At 41.5% G+C, this 21,852-nt stretch overlaps 2 protein-coding genes across 3 annotated transcripts in view; one reads left to right on the top strand and one right to left on the bottom strand.

The window, feature by feature from the left end:
- Positions 1-6,829, top strand: part of ATXN7 (ataxin 7) — an 82,935-nt gene extending 76,106 nt beyond the window's left edge. For both annotated transcript variants that reach the window (XM_041460211.1, XM_041460201.1), the window contains 6 exons: positions 396-478; positions 2,194-2,459; positions 2,888-3,086; positions 3,957-4,078; positions 4,360-5,314; positions 6,434-6,829. In XM_041460211.1, the coding sequence (XP_041316145.1) occupies positions 396-478; positions 2,194-2,459; positions 2,888-3,086; positions 3,957-4,078; positions 4,360-5,314; positions 6,434-6,451 (1,643 nt within the window). In that variant the 3' untranslated portion in view covers positions 6,452-6,829. The remainder of the gene's footprint in view (positions 1-395; positions 479-2,193; positions 2,460-2,887; positions 3,087-3,956; positions 4,079-4,359; positions 5,315-6,433) is intronic.
- Positions 6,830-15,517: 8,688 nt separating this feature from the next.
- On the bottom strand, positions 15,518-21,840 carry PSMD6 (proteasome 26S subunit, non-ATPase 6). The gene is made up of 8 exons (XM_041463312.1): positions 21,587-21,840; positions 20,417-20,622; positions 19,759-19,904; positions 18,593-18,812; positions 18,377-18,485; positions 17,228-17,396; positions 15,968-16,045; positions 15,518-15,822 (listed from the first exon to the last, which is right to left on the bottom strand). The coding sequence occupies exons 1-8, from the start codon at positions 21,729-21,731 to the stop codon at positions 15,726-15,728; spliced, it is 1,170 nt and encodes a 389-aa protein (XP_041319246.1). The 5' UTR covers positions 21,732-21,840; the 3' UTR covers positions 15,518-15,725.
- Between the last annotated feature and the right edge of the window lie 12 nt (positions 21,841-21,852).

Below are 21,852 nucleotides of genomic sequence, written 5' to 3'. Positions count from 1 at the left end.
AAAAAAACCAGTCTGTTCTTTACACTTTTTAACACAATTATTTTAAGTGTTAGTAGAATGGTAGAAAAGTTCTTGACACCAAAGCCAACAAGTAAAAACCCACCATTTGTTTGTCACAATCCATAATGGTGATCTCTGCTCCTAAAAGGGAGCATCAAATCCTCCTTTGAGGACACTTAGAGGTGTTTGTGGACTTGAGATCTGTATTTTAGCACGCCATAAGCTTCCTGAGAGTGTAGAAAAATTCATTTGTACAATTTTAATGTGCATTTTTATTTGTACATTTGCCTGTATCATATTTGAAAAGTTTCCAATATAATTAATTTTTATGATGAAACTAAATGTTAGTATTTCAAAATGTCTTTTGCTAACTTTTCAATACTGTGTCTTGACAGAGAGAGAATTTGATCCTGATATTTACTGTGGTGTCATTGATGTGGAAACCAGGAAACCTTGTACTAGGTCTTTAACATGCAAGGTAGGATATCTGAATCAGGATAAGATTATCTGAAGTTTTTATTCATATTCTTGAGGAACATGATAGAAAACTGAGAACTGCAATTTTTTTGCTGTTGGTAATTACCACTGTAAGTGATACCTCTCAAAACATGTTGCTCAGAACCAAGAAGAAATGGTTTTTGAAGTTCAGTTAATTATTTATTCAGGAAGCATTTCTCAAAGTAAACTGGAGATTTGTATTTTTGTATAAACCCTTTAAACATGGATGTTGACATGGGACAGGCTGTGTCACTCCACATGTAGTACACCACGTGTAGCAGGGGGCAGCACGTTCCTCTTTTTGGGGGTAAGCTTGTGGTTGTAGATCATGAATTTCAAAATTCCTCATAAGCATTGAAAATATTGTGCAGGATTTAAATAATTCAAGCTCTTCCCTTTTCACACTCTTTCCTCTCCCCCCAGCAGTCTGCAGCAGGTTCTTGGTAGGAATTTGTGTAAATGCTAATGCTGCTGGATGTACTGCTACAGCCAGCTCCTGAAAGAGCCATGGAGCACGCCTAGAGGTCAAACTCTAAATTAAACAATCATAAAACCTTTTGCTCTGACAAAATGTATCCTCTGGCTCCAAAACCCTGGGGGGACAGAGGGTTGTCACTTGCTCCCAAGGAATCAAGAATCCAGATCCCCTGCACTTGTGTAATATTTTGGTGCTTTCCTGCAAAGCTGTTCTACCCTCAGTTTGGGAAACTCTGGTAAATAAACCACCTACAGAACAAAGGTACATGAAGCTGGCACTAATGACCCAGAGGAACTGAACTTGAACACATTGCCCTTTTGGAATTACAGAGGGGAGGAAATTGTTTTGCTAATAGAGGAGGGAAAAGCTGCAAGATTTCACAAGAGAAATAGGCAAATTAAAAGTGAAAAAGAAAGAGTAAAATCATTTCTCAAGAATTTTTTAGGATATACTACTCAAAATAATTTTTGAAATTGCTATTTGTGTCTGAATTATGTGATAAAAATTTTTACCTGCTGAAAAGAACCAAATCAAACCTTTTGTGCAATATTAAAAAGGTATTGTATGTGACTTTAACAGTTCAGAAAAATAGCTTCCATTTACTTCACCTTACTTAGAATTGGTGCTGTTTATACACATACACATCTTACTGTCTGTAGTGTTCAGGACACTCAAAGAACTTTGAGTTCTGACTCTGGATTCTGCTGGATGTTTTGAATTCTTCAATATCTATTTGATTACATTTGTTTTCAAGGAATATATTCGTTTATAGAGGGCAGCACAGTACTTTTCTAAATATTTTTCAGGTCTCCCATTAGAAGTCTGATTTTAAACATTATTTTGTTGAATAGTTTTTGAAGTGGAAGTAAATATTTTCTCTTCTTAATTTTGCAGGAGTTGGCAGTTGAAATATCAATGTAAAAAAAGGTTTTTAGTCCTAGTCTTAACCTTATTAAAAATTTGGCAGTTTGGTTTTTAAAAAGAAGTTTGAAAGAAGCCTTTTACCAGATTGCTGGGTTTGTTATTCTGCATCAGACAAGGATATAATCATCCACCAAGCAATTTTAAAGTTTGTTTTCTAAGTCATATTTCCATTTGTTTACTAAACCAGGACTGTGATGATTTTCTCTGTTTTGGTGCTCTTGACACATGTTTTGATTGTTTGACTTCCACAAATGCCATACCCTGGGATTAATGATTTATTCCTGGTTCTGCAGACACATTCCTTAACCCAGCGGAGGGCTGTACAGGGTCGAAGAAAACGATTTGATGTGTTATTAGCTGAGCACAAAAGCAAAACCAGGGAAAAGGAACTTCTTCGACATTCGGATCATCATCAGCAGATGCCCCCTCTCAGGGAACCACATCCCTCACCTACTAAAACTTCCCAGGAGCTGCACCAAAATTCTCATGGAGTTACTCTTACAGAATCAAAGCCTTTATTACCTAATAAACCCAAACCTCACCCCCCCAGTCTTCCAAGGTAAGGAAAATCTGCAGATGCAGTGGTATGAAATGGGCACTGGGGAGCTGGATGAGGTGGATTTTGAGGGAGAGATACGGATCTGTTGGATGGGGCAGTGTGTTTGCTGCAGGCCTGGTGCCTGTCTCCAATTAGCAATTACCTGCTGAGGGTAACTCCTGGCGAGGAGGGAGTAGTAAAACTACTGTTTGAAGTAGTAAAAGCTGACTTGCAATCAGTGGAAGCAGTTGAGCAACAATTGGGCAGCGCTGCTTTTCCAGGGGTACCACCACACTCTGTCCTTGCCCTTGGCAGGTTACAAGACCGTGGACAACACCAGGGATCTGTTAATGTAGATTTCTTTCTCTCAGAAATAATAAGCACTTAAAGGGTGGAATTTTTATCTGGACTGGGTTCAATAACACCTGGTTACTGCTTGTCTTGCCCAGGCCTCCAGGCTGTCCAGCCCAGCACAGTGGAAATGCCCCCAGCGAGTCTCCTTCTGTCCACGAGTCCCCACACCCTCCCTTGCCTGCAGCTGAGCCAGCATCTCGGTTATCCAGTGATGAGGGAGAATGTGATGAAAAAGAAGAGCCTGTTGAAAAACTGGATTGTCATTATTCAGGTCATCATCCTCAACCAGCCGCTGTACGTTTGCAAAGTTAACCTCAGTCTGTCTCTGGCTCTAATTGTGTAAACAAGCTACTTTGGGGTTTTAGGGGTGGTTTTCTGTGGGCTTATGTGATACTTTTTTTCTTCTTTAATTTTTTTTCCCCCCCTCCCTATATTTTGAGAAAATTATTTTGTGGCCTAGTAGGCAGCGAAGGTTTAACTAGTTGCAAAATAAACATGCTAAAAAAATGTGTTCATAGCTCACTTCCCCAATCTAAAAGAAAACAAAATGCCAGAATACTAAAGATGAAATTGCTAACTGCTCTAAAGGGCTGTGGTTTTGGAATAAGTAAACAGTGTCTTTTTGGTGCAATTTTCTTATTGGACTCCCCCCTCTACACCCACATTTTTTTACTCAAGTTACCAACATCATGTTAAAGATAGCAGTATGGTATTTTAATATTTAAATTTTGACAGAAGTTTGTTAGTATAACTAAACGCAAATTTATTGCCCTGGATGTCAAATTATATTATTTTTAGAAACAGACTTCTAGCTGATAGCTGATAGGTCCTCAGAAGCAGATGTTACATAAGTATGTGTCTGTGTGTGTAATGTTTATACATAAACAGACATACTGCTAACCTTCTCTGTTTAATCGAAGGATTTGATTAAAGCCAAATTTGATTTCTCCTATTAAGTATGGGAATATCAGAAGGCAAGAAAATTATCTCAATATACCAAGGCCAAAAATTTAAAATAGTTGTTGGGCTGTAGACATAAAAACTCTTATTTATTTTTTTTATCCTCCACTTAAACAGCTAAAAGCATATTTATCATAAACAAATTGTTATTCAGAGAGTTGTCAGTGAAAGTAGAAAGCACCAATAAAAATTATGTCTTTTCAGTTTTGCACATTTGGTAGTCAGCAAATTGGAAGAGGTTATTACGTCTTTGACAAGCGGTGGAACCATATTCGATGTGCACTTGACTTCATGTTGGAGAAGCATCTTAATTCACAGATGTGGAAGTGAGTAGAAGTGAAAGAGTTCTTATTCTTCTTGGTGTTTTTAGAAGTACATGGAGCCTTTTGATTCTAGTTAAAGAAAGTAATCTTGTGTTCAGACTGAAGGTTGATGGTCTGTGCTTTGCATTTTTTGCAACAATTAACTATCAGTTTAATATAAACAGAGGCATTAATCAACCCCAAGATGCAACCATTTTAAGGTAGCATTATTAGTATATAGGGGTATTAGTCTGAAGAATGGTGGCTATGTGGGGTTTTATCTTTGTTTTTCTGTTCACCTGCAGGAAAATTCCTCCAGCCTCCAGTAACACAGCATCAGTCCGTGCCCCACATCGGACAAACCTGATGCCTGCCTCTCAGCACGGTGTCAGTGCAGCAGGGTTCCTCTTACCCACCACGGTTATGTCCTCGCCAGCGTTGGTCTCTCCTTCCTGTGTGTCTCTGAACAGCAAATCGGTACCATCGCACGGGACGACGCTCAACGCCAATCCCGCTGCCCTGGGTGCAGTGGATCCCGTCTGCAGTATGCAATCAAGACAAGTGTCTTCTTCCCCTTCAACACCTACAGTGCTTTCCTCTGTACCTTCACCTATGGCCAGCAAACCTCAGAAAATGAAATCCAGCAAATCTTTTAAACCTAAGGAATCTCCTGCTGGCAGTGGCACCTGTAACAGCACCGGCAGCGTCAGTAGTAGCAGCGGCGGCTCAGGAAAGAACCGTAAAAACAGTTCCGCACTGCTCGCACCTTCTCATTCCACAGAGTCCTTTAGAAAAAACTGTGTGGTTAACTCTGGAAACTCTGGGACCTCCTATCATCCGTCAGTGACAGCTTCGTCCCACAGCGTTGGCCTCAACTGTATGACTAGCAAAGCTAACTCTGTTAGCCTCAAACATGACCAATCAGGGAGGGGTCCTCCAACCGGGAGCCCTGCAGAATCCATAAAGAGAATGAGTGTGATGATGAACAGCAGCGACTCCACGCTCTCCTTAGGGCCGTTTGTTCATCAGTCTAGTGAGCTGACTGTAAATTCACACAGCAGTTTTTCACATTCACATACTTCCCTTGACAAATTAATAGGAAAGAAAAGAAAGTGCTCACCTGGTTCAAGCAGCATCAACAGCAGCAGCAGCAAATCAAACAAAGTTGCCAAATTGACATCGGTGAACAATGTTCATGCGAAACACACTGGTGCAATCCCAGGGACGCAAGGACTGATGAACAATTCTCTGTTTCATCAGGTAGGAAATCTTGTCTCAAACTAAGCCAGCATTAAATGCCTCCTCATGTGCTTATAATTCATGTATTCTCTTTAATATGAAATAAATAGCCAGTTCCAGATCCTGCTCAAGTAAAAGGTAGTTCTTCTCTTTGTCCAGCACTCATTTTGAGTGTTCTTGTGGTACATTTACTCAAAACTTTTATAAATGTTCTAAATAAAAAAGCTACACTTTAGGAAAAAAACCTTAAATGGGATAATTCAAATTCTGTTGCCTGTTGCCTGTGAATTGCTTTCAGATAAAATTCATTCCTCTTAATTTTAAACCATAATTTTAAAAGTGAATCTTGCCAGCCTGCCGTGGAACTGTGTGCCTCAGCCTGACTCCTTGTTTTTGTGTCAGGAATAAACATTCTACAAAGTGGAACATAAGGATGCTGATAACAGAACTGTGATACTGTGATAAAAAAATAAGCCTATTATCCCAAGATGTCATTGACTAACTTCTTAGTAATAATGAGATTAAATGTAATAAATCAGATAATAAACCTTTTTAGTTGGTAAGGCAAATAGATATGCTATAAAGGAAGCAGATCTCATGAGTATGTAAGATCTCATTTTAAAAATTAGGTTGGGGTTTTGATTTTTTTTTAAACATATCTCACTGGAAAAGTAGTGTGTTCAGGATCAAAAATCCAAGAAACTTTGTTTTCTCTGCTGCTAAAAACTGAAATCTCTGTAGCTGGAGAGCCAGGAGGTCAGTAAGAACTTTTTAAGGGTGGTTTCTTAATTTTCAGTTTCAGCCACAGAGGAAGATTTTCACTTTTTTGTGTGTTTACTTAAGAAAAAAGCCTTCAGATGGCTGAATTTATTTTTGGACTTACCTAATAATTACTATTTCAAATATGCAACATAAGTAAAAAAGAAATATAATTTGAGTGAACTAAGAAGGAAAGCTGGCTTGAAACCATTATAACTTTGAAGAGGTTTAGTTGAGGATTTTCAAGACTCAGAGAGGCCAACCTCGTGTTATCAAGGTTGCTTTTTGCCTGAGGTTTTTCCCCCAAATATGCTCTTGTTAGCCACAAAATAATTTGTTTTCAGTGCCTCCACTGATGGTTCTCTCCTTTCTTGCCCCAAGCCGAAGGCCCGTCCCTGACAGCTGAAAGCACCACGGTGAGAAACAAACTGGACAGTTTTCACTACAAGCAAAACCTCCATCTGGATTTCTGGACTCCAAGATGCCTTGAGTTTTCCCAACTTCCCATGGTCCTCAGGTGTGGAAATCTACTGGACTGTCACTTAAACAAGGAATTTCCCTGAAGCCATGTCTGTAGCAGTGAATATACTAGAAATGGACACTGGATGAAGTTCAGCCACATAATTGCTCTTATCAGTGTTAACAGTGGTCTGGACTGTTTGCTACAAATCTGTGAGATTTTCCTTACAGGAGTACATCATCTTGCCACTATTTGACATAGTTTGGCTGGGCAAACGAATGTTTTCTGGGGGGAAATAAACATTACTGTGGACTTATTTTTATACTGATGGTGTCTTTTGTAGGTGATAGCTAACCAGACAGACACCCTCAATGGGGAGGACCCCGTGACAAGGGGAAAAATGTGTGAGGCACAATGGAAAGAAGCCCTCAAGAAGGGAATATGGCTTTAGTGTTTTTATAGCAATGTTCCTTTAATGGAATATAAAAAATAGCACAATTCAAAAAATAGTCTGTTTTGCCCAGCCTTTTGCAGGTAATTTGGGATAAGAAGCTATCAGGAGTTTAAAACAAAACAAACCCAACGAAACCAGAAAAACTTGTTTGAGGCCACTGCTCAGAAAACAAGTATAAAAATGCCGTATTTGTGTGATATAAAACCTATTTTCTATTCTTTTAAATGAGATTTTATTGTGGAAGAAACTTAATTTTGTTCTTTAAAAATTCCAAAAATATCAAACAAACAAAGGCAAATAACCTCTAAAACTCTATACCCAAAGAACGTATTTATTGACCTATACTGTATACCACAAGCCTTTGTTTTTTTTAAAAGAAAAGCTGTATGGATGAAATTAGGCTGGATTTGTCTTCCTCTTCCAGCAGATGAAATTAGCCCTTTTAAAAATGAGTTTTTAAGATATTTAAATATTTTCTAATAACCATAAAAGTCAGTTTCTTTTCTGCCTTGTTTGTGTAACAAAATTGTTGATGTGTGATGTCTTCTACCACTCAGTAAGATTTTTTTTTTTTTCCTAGTCAAAATTCTGGAATAAATGCCAATTTGACAGCAGAGTTCACTGTGAAGCACTGGTTTGTGCATCACAGTCATCCCAGCCCCACCCAGGCTTTATGAGCATGGGGGGGCTTTACAGTTTTGTATAATCCAGCCAATTTTTATGAAATATTTTGTCTTGCTTCAAAACACCTCAAAAATGAATTCCGCCAAAGGGCTCATTGTGTTATGGTTTGACTCATCTGGATGCTTTTTAAGTTTTTAAACATCAGGTAAAGGCTCAAAACTGACTAAACTTTTATCAAGGGGGCAAAGCAAAGGAAGATGAAATCCTAACGAAGAAGATTTTTATTTTCTGCCTTAAAGGGGCATCAGCTCTTGCTGAGAAGAGACAATCTGAGCCTGTCCAGCTGTTCACGTAGCCCAGCCTTCTCCCCATTCTGGTGGCAAGTAGTAAGTACATCAGGGAATCCAAAGCCACTCTGAGTAGCAGTTGCTTAGTTGTTTACCTAACAATGCTTTCAGTTTCTCCTGAACTTCCTATGAAATCATTGTTATACAGCAAAACAACAAGAAGCCTCTATGCAGACACTTTAGCTTTGAATTGATACAAAAGATCACACTGAGAAAGCAATGTACTAGAGACTCTTATTATGCAAACTTTAAAAAAAAAAGTAGACAACTTTTCAGGAACAAAAGCATTTGTATTTAATAGGATGCCCTGTTGAAAGGATTGTTAGAACTGCAATTGGTTTAATGTAAAAGGAACCAAAGCGAAATGCCACAAAAAGAAATCCAAGTGTATTAAATCCTGCATGTTTGGAGAGAAATCCATGCTCTGATGAAAGTCCCTGGGGCAGAGCTTCCACTTCAGGATAGCATCAGTCACAAGTGCAATTTGACTCTTGTTAGAAATAAAGGTAAAGGAAACAGAAATTTGGCAAGATTGGACGCTGGCAAGTTTGTGATTGAACTGTCCTCTGGTTTTTAAGGTTCTGTTGATCTGAAAGCAAAATGGCAAATTTGTGCTCCTTCAGTAGCCTGCAGATGTGTACAAAGTGAATTCCTGATGGCTGCTCCTCCAGAGCCATGGGTGCAGCCACCTGCCCATGTGGGCTCGAGCCCCTGGAGCAGAGAGTCTGAGCGTAAATTCTGCCTGCCCTAGACCTGCTCTAAATATTATGTTTTAGATCTTGGTTATAAGCAGAACATTGTTCCTGAAGCTTTTATTGTCACATAGTTCTTACTGTAAATAATTAAGGAAGCTTAAAATTAATTTTCCTTGCAAAATTGAATTTGCAGTGGCTGGGTTGTTTCTAGACAGATTTTGGTATTAATTTAAGAGATACAGTTTTTATAGTCTTTCCAACTTCTCGTTATGACTCCTGCAGTTTTCTTAACCTAAAAAATTGCTGCAATGATGAACAAAGAATTATACAAGAAAAAAAAAGCATACTTTTGTATCTTTATTTTGGAATTTCTTGTTCTATTATAAATATTGAAGTATCCCTATTTCAGAAGACATATTTTGTTAATTGATTGTACATATTTAAATATGTATTTTTGCACAGGTCTTTTTTTCTTATATCCAGTTTTGGTACAATTGAGATCATCTAGTATTTATTTATTAATTAATTAAAAAAAAAAAAAGCAAATACCTTTTTATAATTTGAAGTGGTTCACTGCCAAGCCAATAGTTAACATGCCTACTTTGCAATGTAAGGGATGCCTCCGTTTTGTGAAAGCCGTGTCCCTTTTCCCTGTCTTGGGAGCGGGTGGATCCACGCCAAGGATCGCCGAGCCCGGAGCCCTCGTGGTTGGTGTGGCATTGCTGATCTGCTGCCTGACTCCCAGAAGATCCATGTAGTTCAGTGACACACTGCTTCTCTTTTCTAGTGTTCGTGTGCGTGTGTGCGCGTCCGTGTGGGTCTCATGTGGTTTAAAACTAACGGAAAAACTGAAAGTGCCTGATATAACTAGTTTTAAGCTTGGACTGTTTAGACAGCTTCTCCTTAAAAGACTTGAATGTTCAGTTGAAATTTTGGAGCTTGCTTTTTCCACCTATATATAATGTATATGTGTGTGTGTGTATGCACACACATGCATATATCTGTATATCTGAAATTAATGAGATGGGTTGACAAAAGAAAGCAAATTATGCTGGTAGCTTTTGTAAAATCTTTTAATTTGAATACCTTCTGTTGGAACAATCCCATTGATAACTCAGTATAATGCCAAGGGTTTGAAATTCGGTTTTAACCAGCAATTTATTTAACTGTCTCATTTTGGGAAGGGGGGGAGCAATATTCATTAGTCAAATAATTTAGAAAATGTTCCAAATTTTTGGTATTCCAAAACAAAGAAAAAAACTCCAAGTAAGTACCTCTTAAAACCATGAAAAAAATAAAGATGTGATTTCCAAATGACATTTCTAAGGCAGTTGTCTTCCTGTAAGAGTTCTCTTGCCAAGGAATCTCTCATCTTTTACTCATTCTGTCCTGGAGGAGGGAATTGGGCTTAGAAAGATTCTTAAATGTTTCACTGTTCAGCAGAAAATAATCATTTTTACCTTTTGTGTGAGATATTTTATGTTTTAAAGATAATTTTGAAATGAGCACTACATAATGTCAATGTGAATGTAGGCCTTGGAAGCATCTTGCTCGGTGTTGAGCCTGGTTCTAAAAGCAATCTCCTGTGTAAAATGTGTGAATAGTTTGATAATTTGTATACATAATCAAGAGCATCTGATCAGCTGAACTCTGTGTTGGCTGCTGTATAGTTCATGAACAAATGTCATGGGATAGAAAAATTACTTTGGATATTTAAAAGAAAAATAAATATATAGTCTATTTGTTTTGTAACAAGTTTCTGTAAATAAAATAATTTATACTATTTATAAGAAAAAGTTGTGCTTTGCTTCATGAAAAAGATTAGTTTGTTGAACAAACATGTTACTAAACAAGGCAATAAAATTAGGACTTTTCAATAAATGAGGTTGGTTGCATGGAATATATTATATGTTTCTGCTTCATTATAAATCCTTCGCTATTAAAGGAAAACATTATCTGTATCGGTGCCTATGTGAACTAATTTCAGAGAATTGGATGTGGTCAAATTCTGTCATTGTCCCTCAGCATCGTGAGTGAGCCTGGTAGGTTCGGAGCTTTCCACCCTTCAGGGGCTGGTACTGGTTTGGAGCAGTGCCTGTGTCACCTCTGCAGCATTTTCCTTCTGTGCAAAGGATCTTCTCTTACTTAAGGTTCACACTTCGTATGATTTCCTAATCTGAATAATGAGCAGCAGCCTTTACAGCCCCAGATGTGGTTATGTTGAGTCGTTGTGTTTCCTGGATTTTTTTTTTTTTTCCTCCTAAAAAAGTGTCTTCTGTGTTTTCACAGTTTGAAGATGCAGTGTGTGGATTCAGCAGGTTGAACACTCCTGCAGGTGACTCGGGACTTGTGTCGTGCGTGATTTCGGAGCAGTTTGTAAAACCAGTAGAACTCCTGTTAGTGGAACAGAGTGACATCTGTGGCAAAGTTTCCTTTATTCTGTCTCTGTTTCATTTTGGTTTGGGTTTTTTCCCCCTCTTAAAAAAAGTTTTTCTTAATATTTGGAGTAAATGCTGCAAGATACAAATGGGGTTCAGACAACAGGCAAGTTCTGCTTTGTCTTTTTATAATAAGCACGTCTAGTGATTCTATGTTTACTTTCTGTGTTACTTGGGATTTTAATTTCTTTTTTTGTCTTTTCTTCTTGCAAATCCTTTTCCTTCCTAGTAGCAATTTTTACCACCTGTGCCATCCTGCACGAGCTGCTGGTTCTGCAGAGCTGTACCAGTGACCCCAGCCCGGAGCGCGTGGGAGTCGGGCGTTAGCAGCCGAGCAGAGCTCTGTGCTTGGCATCGTGTTCGGGCAGGTTCGTGACTGACTGCTTCAGCACTGAGGGAATAACCGCATTTTACTGCATTCAATACAGGTTCAGTGTCCTCTGGAACTGGCAAGGTTAAGAAAGGAGATAAAGGTGCATTCACCTGTGTGACCCTGAGCTCTCAGAGCTCTGTGGAATTGGAGCGTTCTCCCTCTCCCCTTCCTTTGCTGCATTTGGTGCCGTGCAGTGCCAGGGAGCCCTGACCTGGGGCAGAGCAGAGCTGCTCCTTGGGTTCTCTTCTGCTGACTGTTCCCTAAAGGAGTTAGTGATGAAAAATGGTTCTGACCAGGTGCTGAAGTGGAACCCAGTAAGCACAGATGTCCCTGAAGCAGGTGGAAAAGTTTCCCTCCATCAGTGAGTGCCTCATAGGAAAATACTCCAGTTTATATTCGGGACAGTTACTTGGTGATGTAGGAAAGTGCCAATGAATGCAATGAAACCCCAGGGTCAGAGGTTCCCTGTGTGTAGGGTTTGTGTATCTCTACATCTTGTCAGTGCCCTTTGCATTTAGTATCAGAGCTGGGAGATGTGAACTTGTCTGGCTCTGCCCCGGTGGAGCAGCCTTGGGCTCAAAGGCTGCAGCCCTGCCTGGTTGTGCGGCTCGGGATGAGGGCTGGGGACTTGGCCGGGCGCCCTCAGGCTCCGCGGGCCCGAGCGCCGCTCCGTGGGCGCCTTGTTTACACCGACTACAAAACAACCCAAAGGAGGGCTTGCCCTGGCTTTTTAAAATGCAAATTCCTGTTGGTGCATTATTATCACGTTCTGCTGCAACAAATAATCAAACACATGTGGCTTGTAGGATCCACCATGGGACTTTTTATTTTGACTGGATGCGTTTTTCAGTGCGTTGGCTCAGAGCTGTGATAGCCCCTGGACTCGTTCCTAACAAGCAGCATGGGAGCTTTGTCATGGAAAAGTGGCATATGCTTGGGGTTTTTTCTGACCGAACAAACCTCAAAATCCTTTAAGGAACTTGTTCAAGCTAATGTGGATTGAAACTTTATTGCCAAGGAGGAAAAACAGCCTGAGAAATTAAGTAAGAAAGCTTTGTCCAAGCCTGTGAGAAATAGCTGGTGTTGATATTTGTGCCCCAATTGATACAAAAGTTTTCTTCAGCATCAGCAGGGACTGTGTTGCTGCTTGGGTTTGGTGGTCTCTGACAATGATGGAAGTTTTTTGTCCTCCATTTTGCAGTTTACGTCACTCCACCCGAGTCCTTTGCTGTCCACAAAAGGTGACTTTTTCCTAAAGCTAGTGCCTTGTCCCTTGCCTGCAAGGCTGGACCTTGAGCTCTGGAGCCCAGTGTTCAGTGAGAGAAGCACCAGAGGTGTTGGTAGGTGAGCCAGAAACTGCACAGAAACGACATTTCAACTGTTTTGTAGCTTTACTAACAAATCCTAAACCAGCCCATCCCCTGCCCTTCCCACCTGCTCTCCCACCATTAATGCAGAGAATGAATTGCAGAGAGAAGTTCAAGCTGTGGCTTGAAATCTCTGTCTGGTTCTGGCTACCTTGTAGAGAGGGTGAAGTCAGCCTTGCAAAGCGAAATTGGAGAATGGCATTAGCTCAAGGAACTGCCCAAGCTTAAATTACAAGAGAGAATGTACAACTTTGGCATGTGGACTATAAATCCATGGAAAGGTGTCAGAAGCGAGGCATGAAGGCCTGTGTCTGGAGTGCTGCTCACAATCAGAGTTAAATAAAGGGAATGATGAGATCAGATAAACAGAATATAAAACTAACATCATCACGGGACAGTGAAAATCAACTTGAAATTACTTCAGGAAGTAGAAATTCTAATGCTTCTGATTTGACATAGAGATGGAAGAAGGCCTTTTTAAAACAAGACAAAATTGTGCCCTTGATCAGCTCAAGGTCTGACCACCGTGGACCCCTCAGCATTCCTACTCTTTGGAAAACCTGTGTATCAGATTTGGTTTTTTTTTCAGAACAATGTGAGCAGCCACGCTGGTTAAACTGTGCCTCCAGCTGTGGGTTTCAGGAGGTGCTGCCTTTCACCTCTCCCAGAATTTTATCCCACCACTATTTGGCACGGCTGAGAGGCTGAACTGCTGCACAAAGCCTTAAAAGGTTCAGCTAAAATTGCTGTGACTCTTTCCTGCCAGGCTGTGGCACAAAAATCGTTGTCCAGAAGATCTCGCTTCTTTAAAGGGGTGTCTTTGCTAAGTAGGATTGTGTACTTCTGTTTGGAACATTGTTTTTCACCCACCTGAGCAGAGAACACCAGATTCTGAAGTGCTTGGCTCCCACAGGATGATGGCCACAGTTAGGATAACATGGTTGATAGCTCTGCTATCAAGTATCTTAGAGCACTAAAACTCTTTAGTAATGCTTTTATTTTCTACACAGAGTGGGGATTTCCATTTCTTTTTTTGCTGCTCTTACCTACACTAAGAGAGCAGCAAGATGTCTCTGGAATGCATGAAGCCTGTTAGCCTGATTTTTCTTGAGTAGGTTTCTATTCTCTTTACAGTTAAAGAAATACATGGCAATACATATGCTGAATGGAAACTTTGATGTAGTTAATTAAGGCCACTTCATGTATAAAAATGCTAGAAAGGAAAATTTATTTATGCACCAAACACAAATTCCTCAAGTCAGTGAAGACATGACTACAGTATGGTTTTCTGATAGGCTTCACACCTGCACCTATGGAAGGTGGAGATATTCCCAGAAGGCAGACTGATTAAAGCCCTCCTAGCTAGCTCTACTTATCTGGCATGGAACAGAGGGAGAAAAACAAGAGAGGTTATTGCAGGTCTGAAAAGTCTGAATATTGGGTTTTATCAATTAAAACTTAATAGGAAATTTTATCTACGTGAACACACAAAACAGAGAACTCAGAGCTGAACAAATGGTAGAGTTCTTGTTTATTACTCTGCCTATTCTGAAGAAAGATCAGAATTTTCTTCTAATTAGCGCTGTCTGAAATGTAAATCTTTAAACTCTGGCTAAATAGCTGCTTCTTGGAGGGGGAAACATCCAAAACAGCTTACAGTAAGTAAGTTGTAAAAAACCCCCAAAATCATAAGGTTGTATTCTGGGTTTCACCCAGTAAGTAGTAAAAAAACCCCCAAAATCATAAGGTTGTATTTCGGGTTTCACAAAAGTTCATCAGAGAACAGAAATGGCCCCTCAGCACCAAGGGGTCCAACCTCAGGCAGGCAACAGCAATCCCAGCACAGGAGACCCTCTATGACCTTGCAATGGGAGGGGTGGGCAGGGCAAATTCCAAGCTGTCCTGTCTGTGGCACAGTAGCTTCCAAATGCCAGGATTGCTCTTTGGGTACACCTACTGCTGGGGTTCCTTCCAGCACTGAAGCTGCAATGCATACAGGCTGTAAATGTCCCAAATGCAGTGGCACCAAAAGCTCACAGAACTCACTCACAGGCCTTCTTTGGGAGGAGGGAAAAAGCCCCTCAAGGCAGGCCAGCAGGGTGAACAGCTGCTGCTGGAGGCTCTGCCACCCAGGAACCACGTGTCATCAGCACGGCTGCAGCCCAGTGAGACACTCATTCCTCAGCAGCTGGGAGGGAAGGAACTGTCACCCCTGCAGCACCTGATCAGCTCTGTCAGACTGCAGCAGTCCCTTCCACAGCTCCCACCATCACTGACATCTGCAGATCTAACTCAGGCAATAATTACAAATTTAATGCTTTGCTCACATGTTGGCTTCCTTTTCAGCAGTTTGCAAAAAAAATAGTTAAAGAGAGAAGCTAATTCTGTTCCAGTTGTTCCCAAAGTTTTAGTCCTGCAGTTTCTGTGCTTGTATCATTACTTCACCCCAACCACTTGCATCCTTATTCCTTCTCCCTTAAGCTGTAATCCCTCCACTGTAAAACTCCCTCCAGTCTGGACAGTGTGCACTCTTCAGTAAAATTTTTGGCCACTTTACTATTATGCAACTGACTGTTTTCACCCCTGATTCCAATATGAAAGGCTTAAAACAGCAGGCATGAAGTGGCCATGAGCTCTCTGTGTCCACACTCTGCTTTGCTGCTCAACATGGACAGGCAAGGAAAGGAACAAGGTCTGTTACAAGAGATCACCAACGGTATCATACATTTAATAAATGAACTGGGTTCCATACACCAGAACAGAACAGTGTGTACATAATGAAGTGGAAAGTAAAAACACTACCTTTCTTGCTAGTTATTTTTTCCCTACAGTATACCAAGTTATGCAATATATTTATAGGTTACTTCCAAAATGTTTTAAACATCTGAATTTTGCATTCCCTTGCATTAAAAAAATTACATATTAATTACTCGGGAAAGTTTCTGAATTCTGTTTAGCAGCAAATCTCCTTTCTTGATGGTTTCTTGGTACTGCCAATTCTTGCTATCAGGCCTAGGAATCATGGGGGAAAAAACAGGGGGTTAGAACTGAGAATATGATTTATACCAAAGCATTAAACATTTCTTTAGTAAATGTCATCAAAACAGATACAATTCAACTGGTCTGTTAAAAACAACCCCTAGGAATTGTTACATACCTGTTAGTTTCTACAATCTCATTTACTTTGTCTATTTTGCAATGCAATCGGCCAGCTGCAATAAATCTTGAAAGCTCCCTAAAAGAAGCAAAAAAGTTTGTTAAATCCTGTTTCACCAGACCTAAGAGCAATGAAAATGCTGTTACTCCATGCTGTATTTCTGAAGCCACAGCCTATGGATCTTCATCAGATATCTTATGCATCCTCATCTTATTAAGGCTCGGACATTGCACCCAAAAATAATCCTTTTAGTGACCTGAACACAAAACCTCTTTCTTCTCAGGCCAGTGTTGTACTTGAGTTTAGAGACACTTATCACTGAGCTTTGTATCAACTACTCTCCAAAGGCAGCAGTAATGCAGAGTGGTATTTGCAATTTATCCTGAGGTAAATATCTTCATGCCAGTCAACTAATTAAAAGTATCTCAATAATATTTAATTTATTTAAATGCTTTAAAATTTTTTATCATTATTGTTTTATTTAATCAACTGGTGGTCTACAACACTCATGGTAAAAGAAAATATTCCTGTGCTCAACAGTAAGTTAAGTTACAACTCATAGTAAATTACTGGAAAGCACAAGCTTAAAACCTACGACTTAAAAAAAATTACTTTTGAATTAAATTGTACTTGGTTTCTCTTAAAACACTTATTAATTTTAATTTCTAAATATTTCAAGCAGTTTCATATTTCTGTAAGTTTTCTATATTAGAAAATCTGAAACCTCTCTGGAACAAGAATAAGTCTTGTGAAGGCATTTGAAAATAATGTGCTTCCTGTACACAGAGTAAAAGTCAGTTTCTCACTTCATTCACCACTTAGTTCTTGTCATGATCTAAATCTGTTGGTTTTATTCTAGAAAATAATTTCAAATTGGGACTGTAGAGTATGTTTGATTTAAGTGAAAAACATCAGATCCTGTCCACATAACAGAAACCAAGCAAAATGAGAGAGCGAGACTGGCAGAGTACAAAAAATGTGCAGATCCCCAAAGTTGGAACTGCTCAGTTTTTGCATGGCTGTGAACTAAGCTGTCTAAAATCTAAAGTTCCATAGCACATGGAGGTCAATAAATACAGCAGTATAAAGAACAACAAAGTAATTAATAAAATACCAGCTTCTCACACTCTTCCATAGAAACGTAACTTGGCATATTTAGAATACAAGCGAACAAAGATTTTTACTCATAATTAGATCACCATAAATATTTAAAAGGTAAAAAGGGAGATGTCTATGAACTGGAAAAGCCAGAGAACTTACTGATCTATGAATTCTACACTGACTCCAAAGGCTTCTGCCATGTACCCTAACGTCAAGGACCGGTAGGACTCGAGGAGCTGGCTGTAGGCGTGGATTCGCATTTCCCGTACGTAGTACCGGTAGTGAGGTGCAAACAGCCAGTCTTTCTTCATCTCTTGCTCTACAACAGCTGAAAAGGAAAAGAAAGAAGCAAAATAAATAAAAGAAGTCAGTAATTTCTGAGAAATTTCATGTATCAGTTATGTAAGTAAAACACACGGCACCAGTTAATAAGTGTACCCATAACTATGTTGTATTCTTGCACTCCTCAGGATGAAAGGGATTCTGCACTAACAGAAGTAAATTCATGTAATCTGTATCAGTTCTGCAAGCAGGAGTGTAAGAACATGCAAACAATATTGTGGCAGAGCCAAGGGGAGCCTGTAAAAACGCACAGCATCCTTCTTTCAGGGGGCAGAGGGACCACCTCGCTGAAGGCGAGAGCTGGACGTGCTGCCCGCAGAGCTGGGTAACAAGCAGACTCGGTATGTAACTCCTTGGAGAAACATTGTTACCCACTCCTGTATAAGGACATTACATGAATTTTCTGCTACTACCTCTTAAATTAGTTACAAGGATTTCCAGGCACTGAAGTGATGTTTTTCCCTGACAGCATCAGTTCTCAGCTTGGGATGAGGCTGGCAATAGGAAGAAGCTGCCCTTTAACTCAGTCTCATCAGACCTAGTCTTCAAGGGTTCTTCCTTGATTTTTCTAAATATCTCATTTTCTTGTATTCTCTCACAGAAGAAAAACAAGCAGTCTGAGAACAGGCAAGAATGAGGGTTTTCTGAACAGCTTTTCTTTGGTGTCATCCTTTTACACAGAAAGCTTTCAAATCTTTCCTGATCTGCTCTTAGCCATTTTCAAATTGCTTTTTCACCCAATCAGATGTGACCTTTCACAAGGCTCATTGGATGAGAAATTTGTCTTTTTTGTTTGAAAAATCAAAGCAGAAAATTTTAGGTCACTGTTAAAACAATCTCTATAGTTTGTTTTTTCTGCACATAGCTCTAGTTTTAGACTGTAGCAACTCCACAAAAGTTATGTATGATCTGAAACAAGTAACTGAATCCCCTGAAACAGTGTTGAGGGACACAACCCAGCCTTACCTAGCGACTGGAAAAAGGCTGCATAACGACATTCGTAGAGAGAGAAGAGATACTGCCTTACAGCTGGCAAACTGTGCAAGGCTTCCAGGATCTCTGCTCCTTTAATCACCTGAAAGCAAACACACACCTTTAACCACCATCCCTTTCAGCCCCGAGATGAACAGGTCAAGGCAAGGCTCTGCAGTTTGCAGCAGTTTTTCCACGTGCTCTCCTTACCTTCTCCCTCAGGTCTGGCCTGTCCAGGGCAATCATGCTGACATAGACAGTGTATGTTACAAAGGTTTTGTAATCCATCAGTTCATAGGAGGTAAATGTGGAAACTGTATCAAGGAACAGCTCTGCTGCTTGTTTGAAATCTCGAATGGCTACACAGTAAAGGCCCTGGTACACCTTGAGACGGTTTCTTCTGTCCCAGTCTCCTCCTTCTTCTATTAGACTTAAAATAGAACAAAGAATATTTACTCATGTAAATGTGTCATGTAATAAATTATATGAAACAAGTACAAATCAAATGATACCATGAGATTAGAGATAATAACTTGGTTTATGTCTGCTTGCTGAAACAGCCCAGGCTTTGTACACCTGTTGGTGTAGGAAAGTGGCTTCCTTGGCACAGGAGAGGCCAGAGGCTTTTACACCGTGCAAGTTCCAGCTGAAAGGAAAAGTTTACAGCCTCTTCAGCTGTGACAACAGGCTCTGTGGATGTGTAGGTAAATATTACTGTCAGCCTGGACTGTGGCAACAGATTTCCACTGCCCTTGCTGCTAAAATCAAAGCTGCAGCACAGAAATAAAGATACAGGTTGCCACTTTTTAAGTGTCTGCACAAAACTGGTGAGGCTGTAAGAAGAGCAGGGATGAGACAAAACTGTTGAGAAGACAACACAAAATATCCCTGCCCAAGAACAAGGGAAGTGGGAACCTCCTCTGCCTTGGTGTCTCATAGCAGCAGCAGAGACTGGAACCACAGCTTTCTACAGGAACTGCTGAGGTTCACAACACTGGTAGCACAGAGACACTGAAGTGGCACCAAAACACACCATGGTACTCTGCTTCTAGAGGAAAAGCTCCCTCTTTACAGAGCCAGCTGGGTGCCACTGGGAGCAGTCACACCCCAAGTGGGAGTAGGAGCTGTGCTACAAATACAAATTGAGCCAGCTGCTAGAAAACAGCCACCACAAAATCTTAACCTTTCTCTTGCCCCCATAAAAAAATCCAGGAGCAGGAAGTGCTCTAAAACAAAGTAACACCCACCCATCACTCTGATTCTCTCTCACAACCAGTCCCAGTCATTTCTGCACAGAGAAGTATTTATCTTCCATTTTTTTTTTTTACAGCTTGTTTCAAAAATGCTTCAGTGCATTCAGACAACTCAAGCAGTACCTTTTTGCCTTTTCAATGTTCCTTGTGATGAGGTCATTGTCCATATAAAACAAGCCAATCCTGAGCAGATAGAACACGATGTCCAGGCGATGTCCCAAGGCCACAGTTTTGTCGTAAGTCTTGCGGAATGCAGTCAGAGCTCCCTCCTGGCAAAACAGTATTTGCTGCTGTAAGAATGTTAAAAGCACCCAGAACATTCACCAAATACCTGCTGTAAGAACACCTGTTGTCTCCCACTGGTAGCTGTGACTTTGACATTATGCATTCTGAATAATCTTTACGTATCCAAGTTTCAATCAAGTTAGAAAAGCTGTTCCTCAGGTATTTTTTAAAGCTAAAGACTATGAAAATCTATTCTGTAACTTGAAATTCAGCTGCATGATCTAAATAGCTTGGAAAAGTCTAAAGGTGGAAGGAAAGTGAATAATGGTGTCTGCAAACTTTTCTCATTGTCAAGAAAAAAATTTCTTTTGAGGACTGTTTCGTTTCTAGATAATTTATATTTGAGTAAGACTCTCCCCTATCTGCCAGCCATGTGTGAGCTGTGCTATAGAGAAAATGCTCTGCAAGTCCCCCAGTGCTCACCGGGACCTGCCCAGCTAACAGGGCTCCCATGCAGTGTTTTCTACGAGTCCATAAAGCCTCTGCTGTCACCAACCTTGTCCCCAATCCTGCACAGGTACTCAGCCTTGGCCATCATTGCATCCCGGATTTCGCTCTCCCCCAGGATCTTTTCTGCATCTTCTAATTCATTGTCAAGACGTTTCAGCTCCTCCTCGTTGGCCTTCTTCATTTTGTTCAGCAGATCCGTGTCCATCTGCCACTCAAGAGACTTGCACAGGGCTTCATAGTACGGAGCCATGTCTGAAAGAGAAGCAGGAAAGGTTCTGCTGTTCCTTGCTGCAACGAGAGTGTGTTTGTTCCTAAAAGGACAACAGGAGTGTCAACGCCAGAGATGTCCCTTCTGTGAGCTGAATCCAGACACAGCACAGCCCCTGTTTCTGCAGGCCTTGCCCCTCATGCTTCCTTCCACTCATCTCATTTGCACTTTCCCTGCCTCGCACTGGGGTGGCCTCACCTTGAGTTCTGGGGACAGTTTTGGGCACCACAACACCAGAAGGACATGAAGCTGTTAAAAGGCATCCAAAGGACAGACATGAAGATGATGAAGGGTCTGGAGGGGATGTATAAGGAGTAGCTGAGGGCACTTGGTGTGTTCAACCTAGAGGAGATTGAGGGGAGATCTCAAAGCTGTCTAAAACTTCCTCACGAGACAAAGTGGAGGGTCAGGTGCTGATCTCTGCTCTCTGGAAACCAGTGACAGGACCTGAGCAAACAGCATGGAGCTGTGTCGGGGAGGGTTCAGTTGAATTTCAGGAGAAGGTTCTTCCCCCACAGGTGGTCGGGCACTGAACAGGCTCCCCAGGGCAGAGCTCATGGAGCACTTGGACAATGCTCTCAGCCAGAGCGGAGCATCCTGTGCAGGACCAGGAGCTGGACTCTGATGATCCAAGTGGGTCCCTTCCAGCTCAGGATGTTCTGTGATTCTCTCTATCCCGCTGTGAGCACAGCGGCCCGCGGTGCTCAGCTCAGAGCTCCGGCAGTCCCAGCAGGATGTAAGAGCGCTCGGAGCGGGACAGCGCCCTCAGTCCCGGGGCAGAGCGGTGCGGACTGCGGGGGCCGGGCACACAACCCCTGCCCGCGGATCGGTGACCGCGGACCGTCACACGGCTGCCCCACAGACACGCGGAGGGAGCCGGGGCCGGCGAGCAGACAGACAGACAGGCCCACAGACACACACACAGAGCCTCCCCCAGGCCCCACTCACTGTGCAGCCGCACCGCCGCCATCAGCTCGTCGCGCGCGGCGGGGTCGGGCGCGCGGGGCCGCAGGCTGAGCAGGAAGCGGAGCTGGGCGATGCGGAGGTCGGGGTTCTTGGGCAGCCCCTCCTCCTCCAGGTTCTCCAGCGGCATGGCGGCGGCAGGACGGGGGCCGCGGGGCCGGGGCTCGGCGGGACGGGCGGCTCCGGGCAGCGGGAGGGCGGCGCGGCGCAGTGACTCAGCCGCGACCGGCGGAAGCGGCCGCGCGTTTCCG

This window comes from Pyrgilauda ruficollis, unplaced genomic scaffold (assembly GCF_017590135.1).
Source record: "Pyrgilauda ruficollis isolate IOZ18807 unplaced genomic scaffold, ASM1759013v1 scaffold10, whole genome shotgun sequence".
NCBI lineage: Eukaryota > Metazoa > Chordata > Aves > Passeriformes > Passeridae > Pyrgilauda > Pyrgilauda ruficollis.
This window is presented reverse-complemented; position numbering and strand designations above follow the sequence as displayed.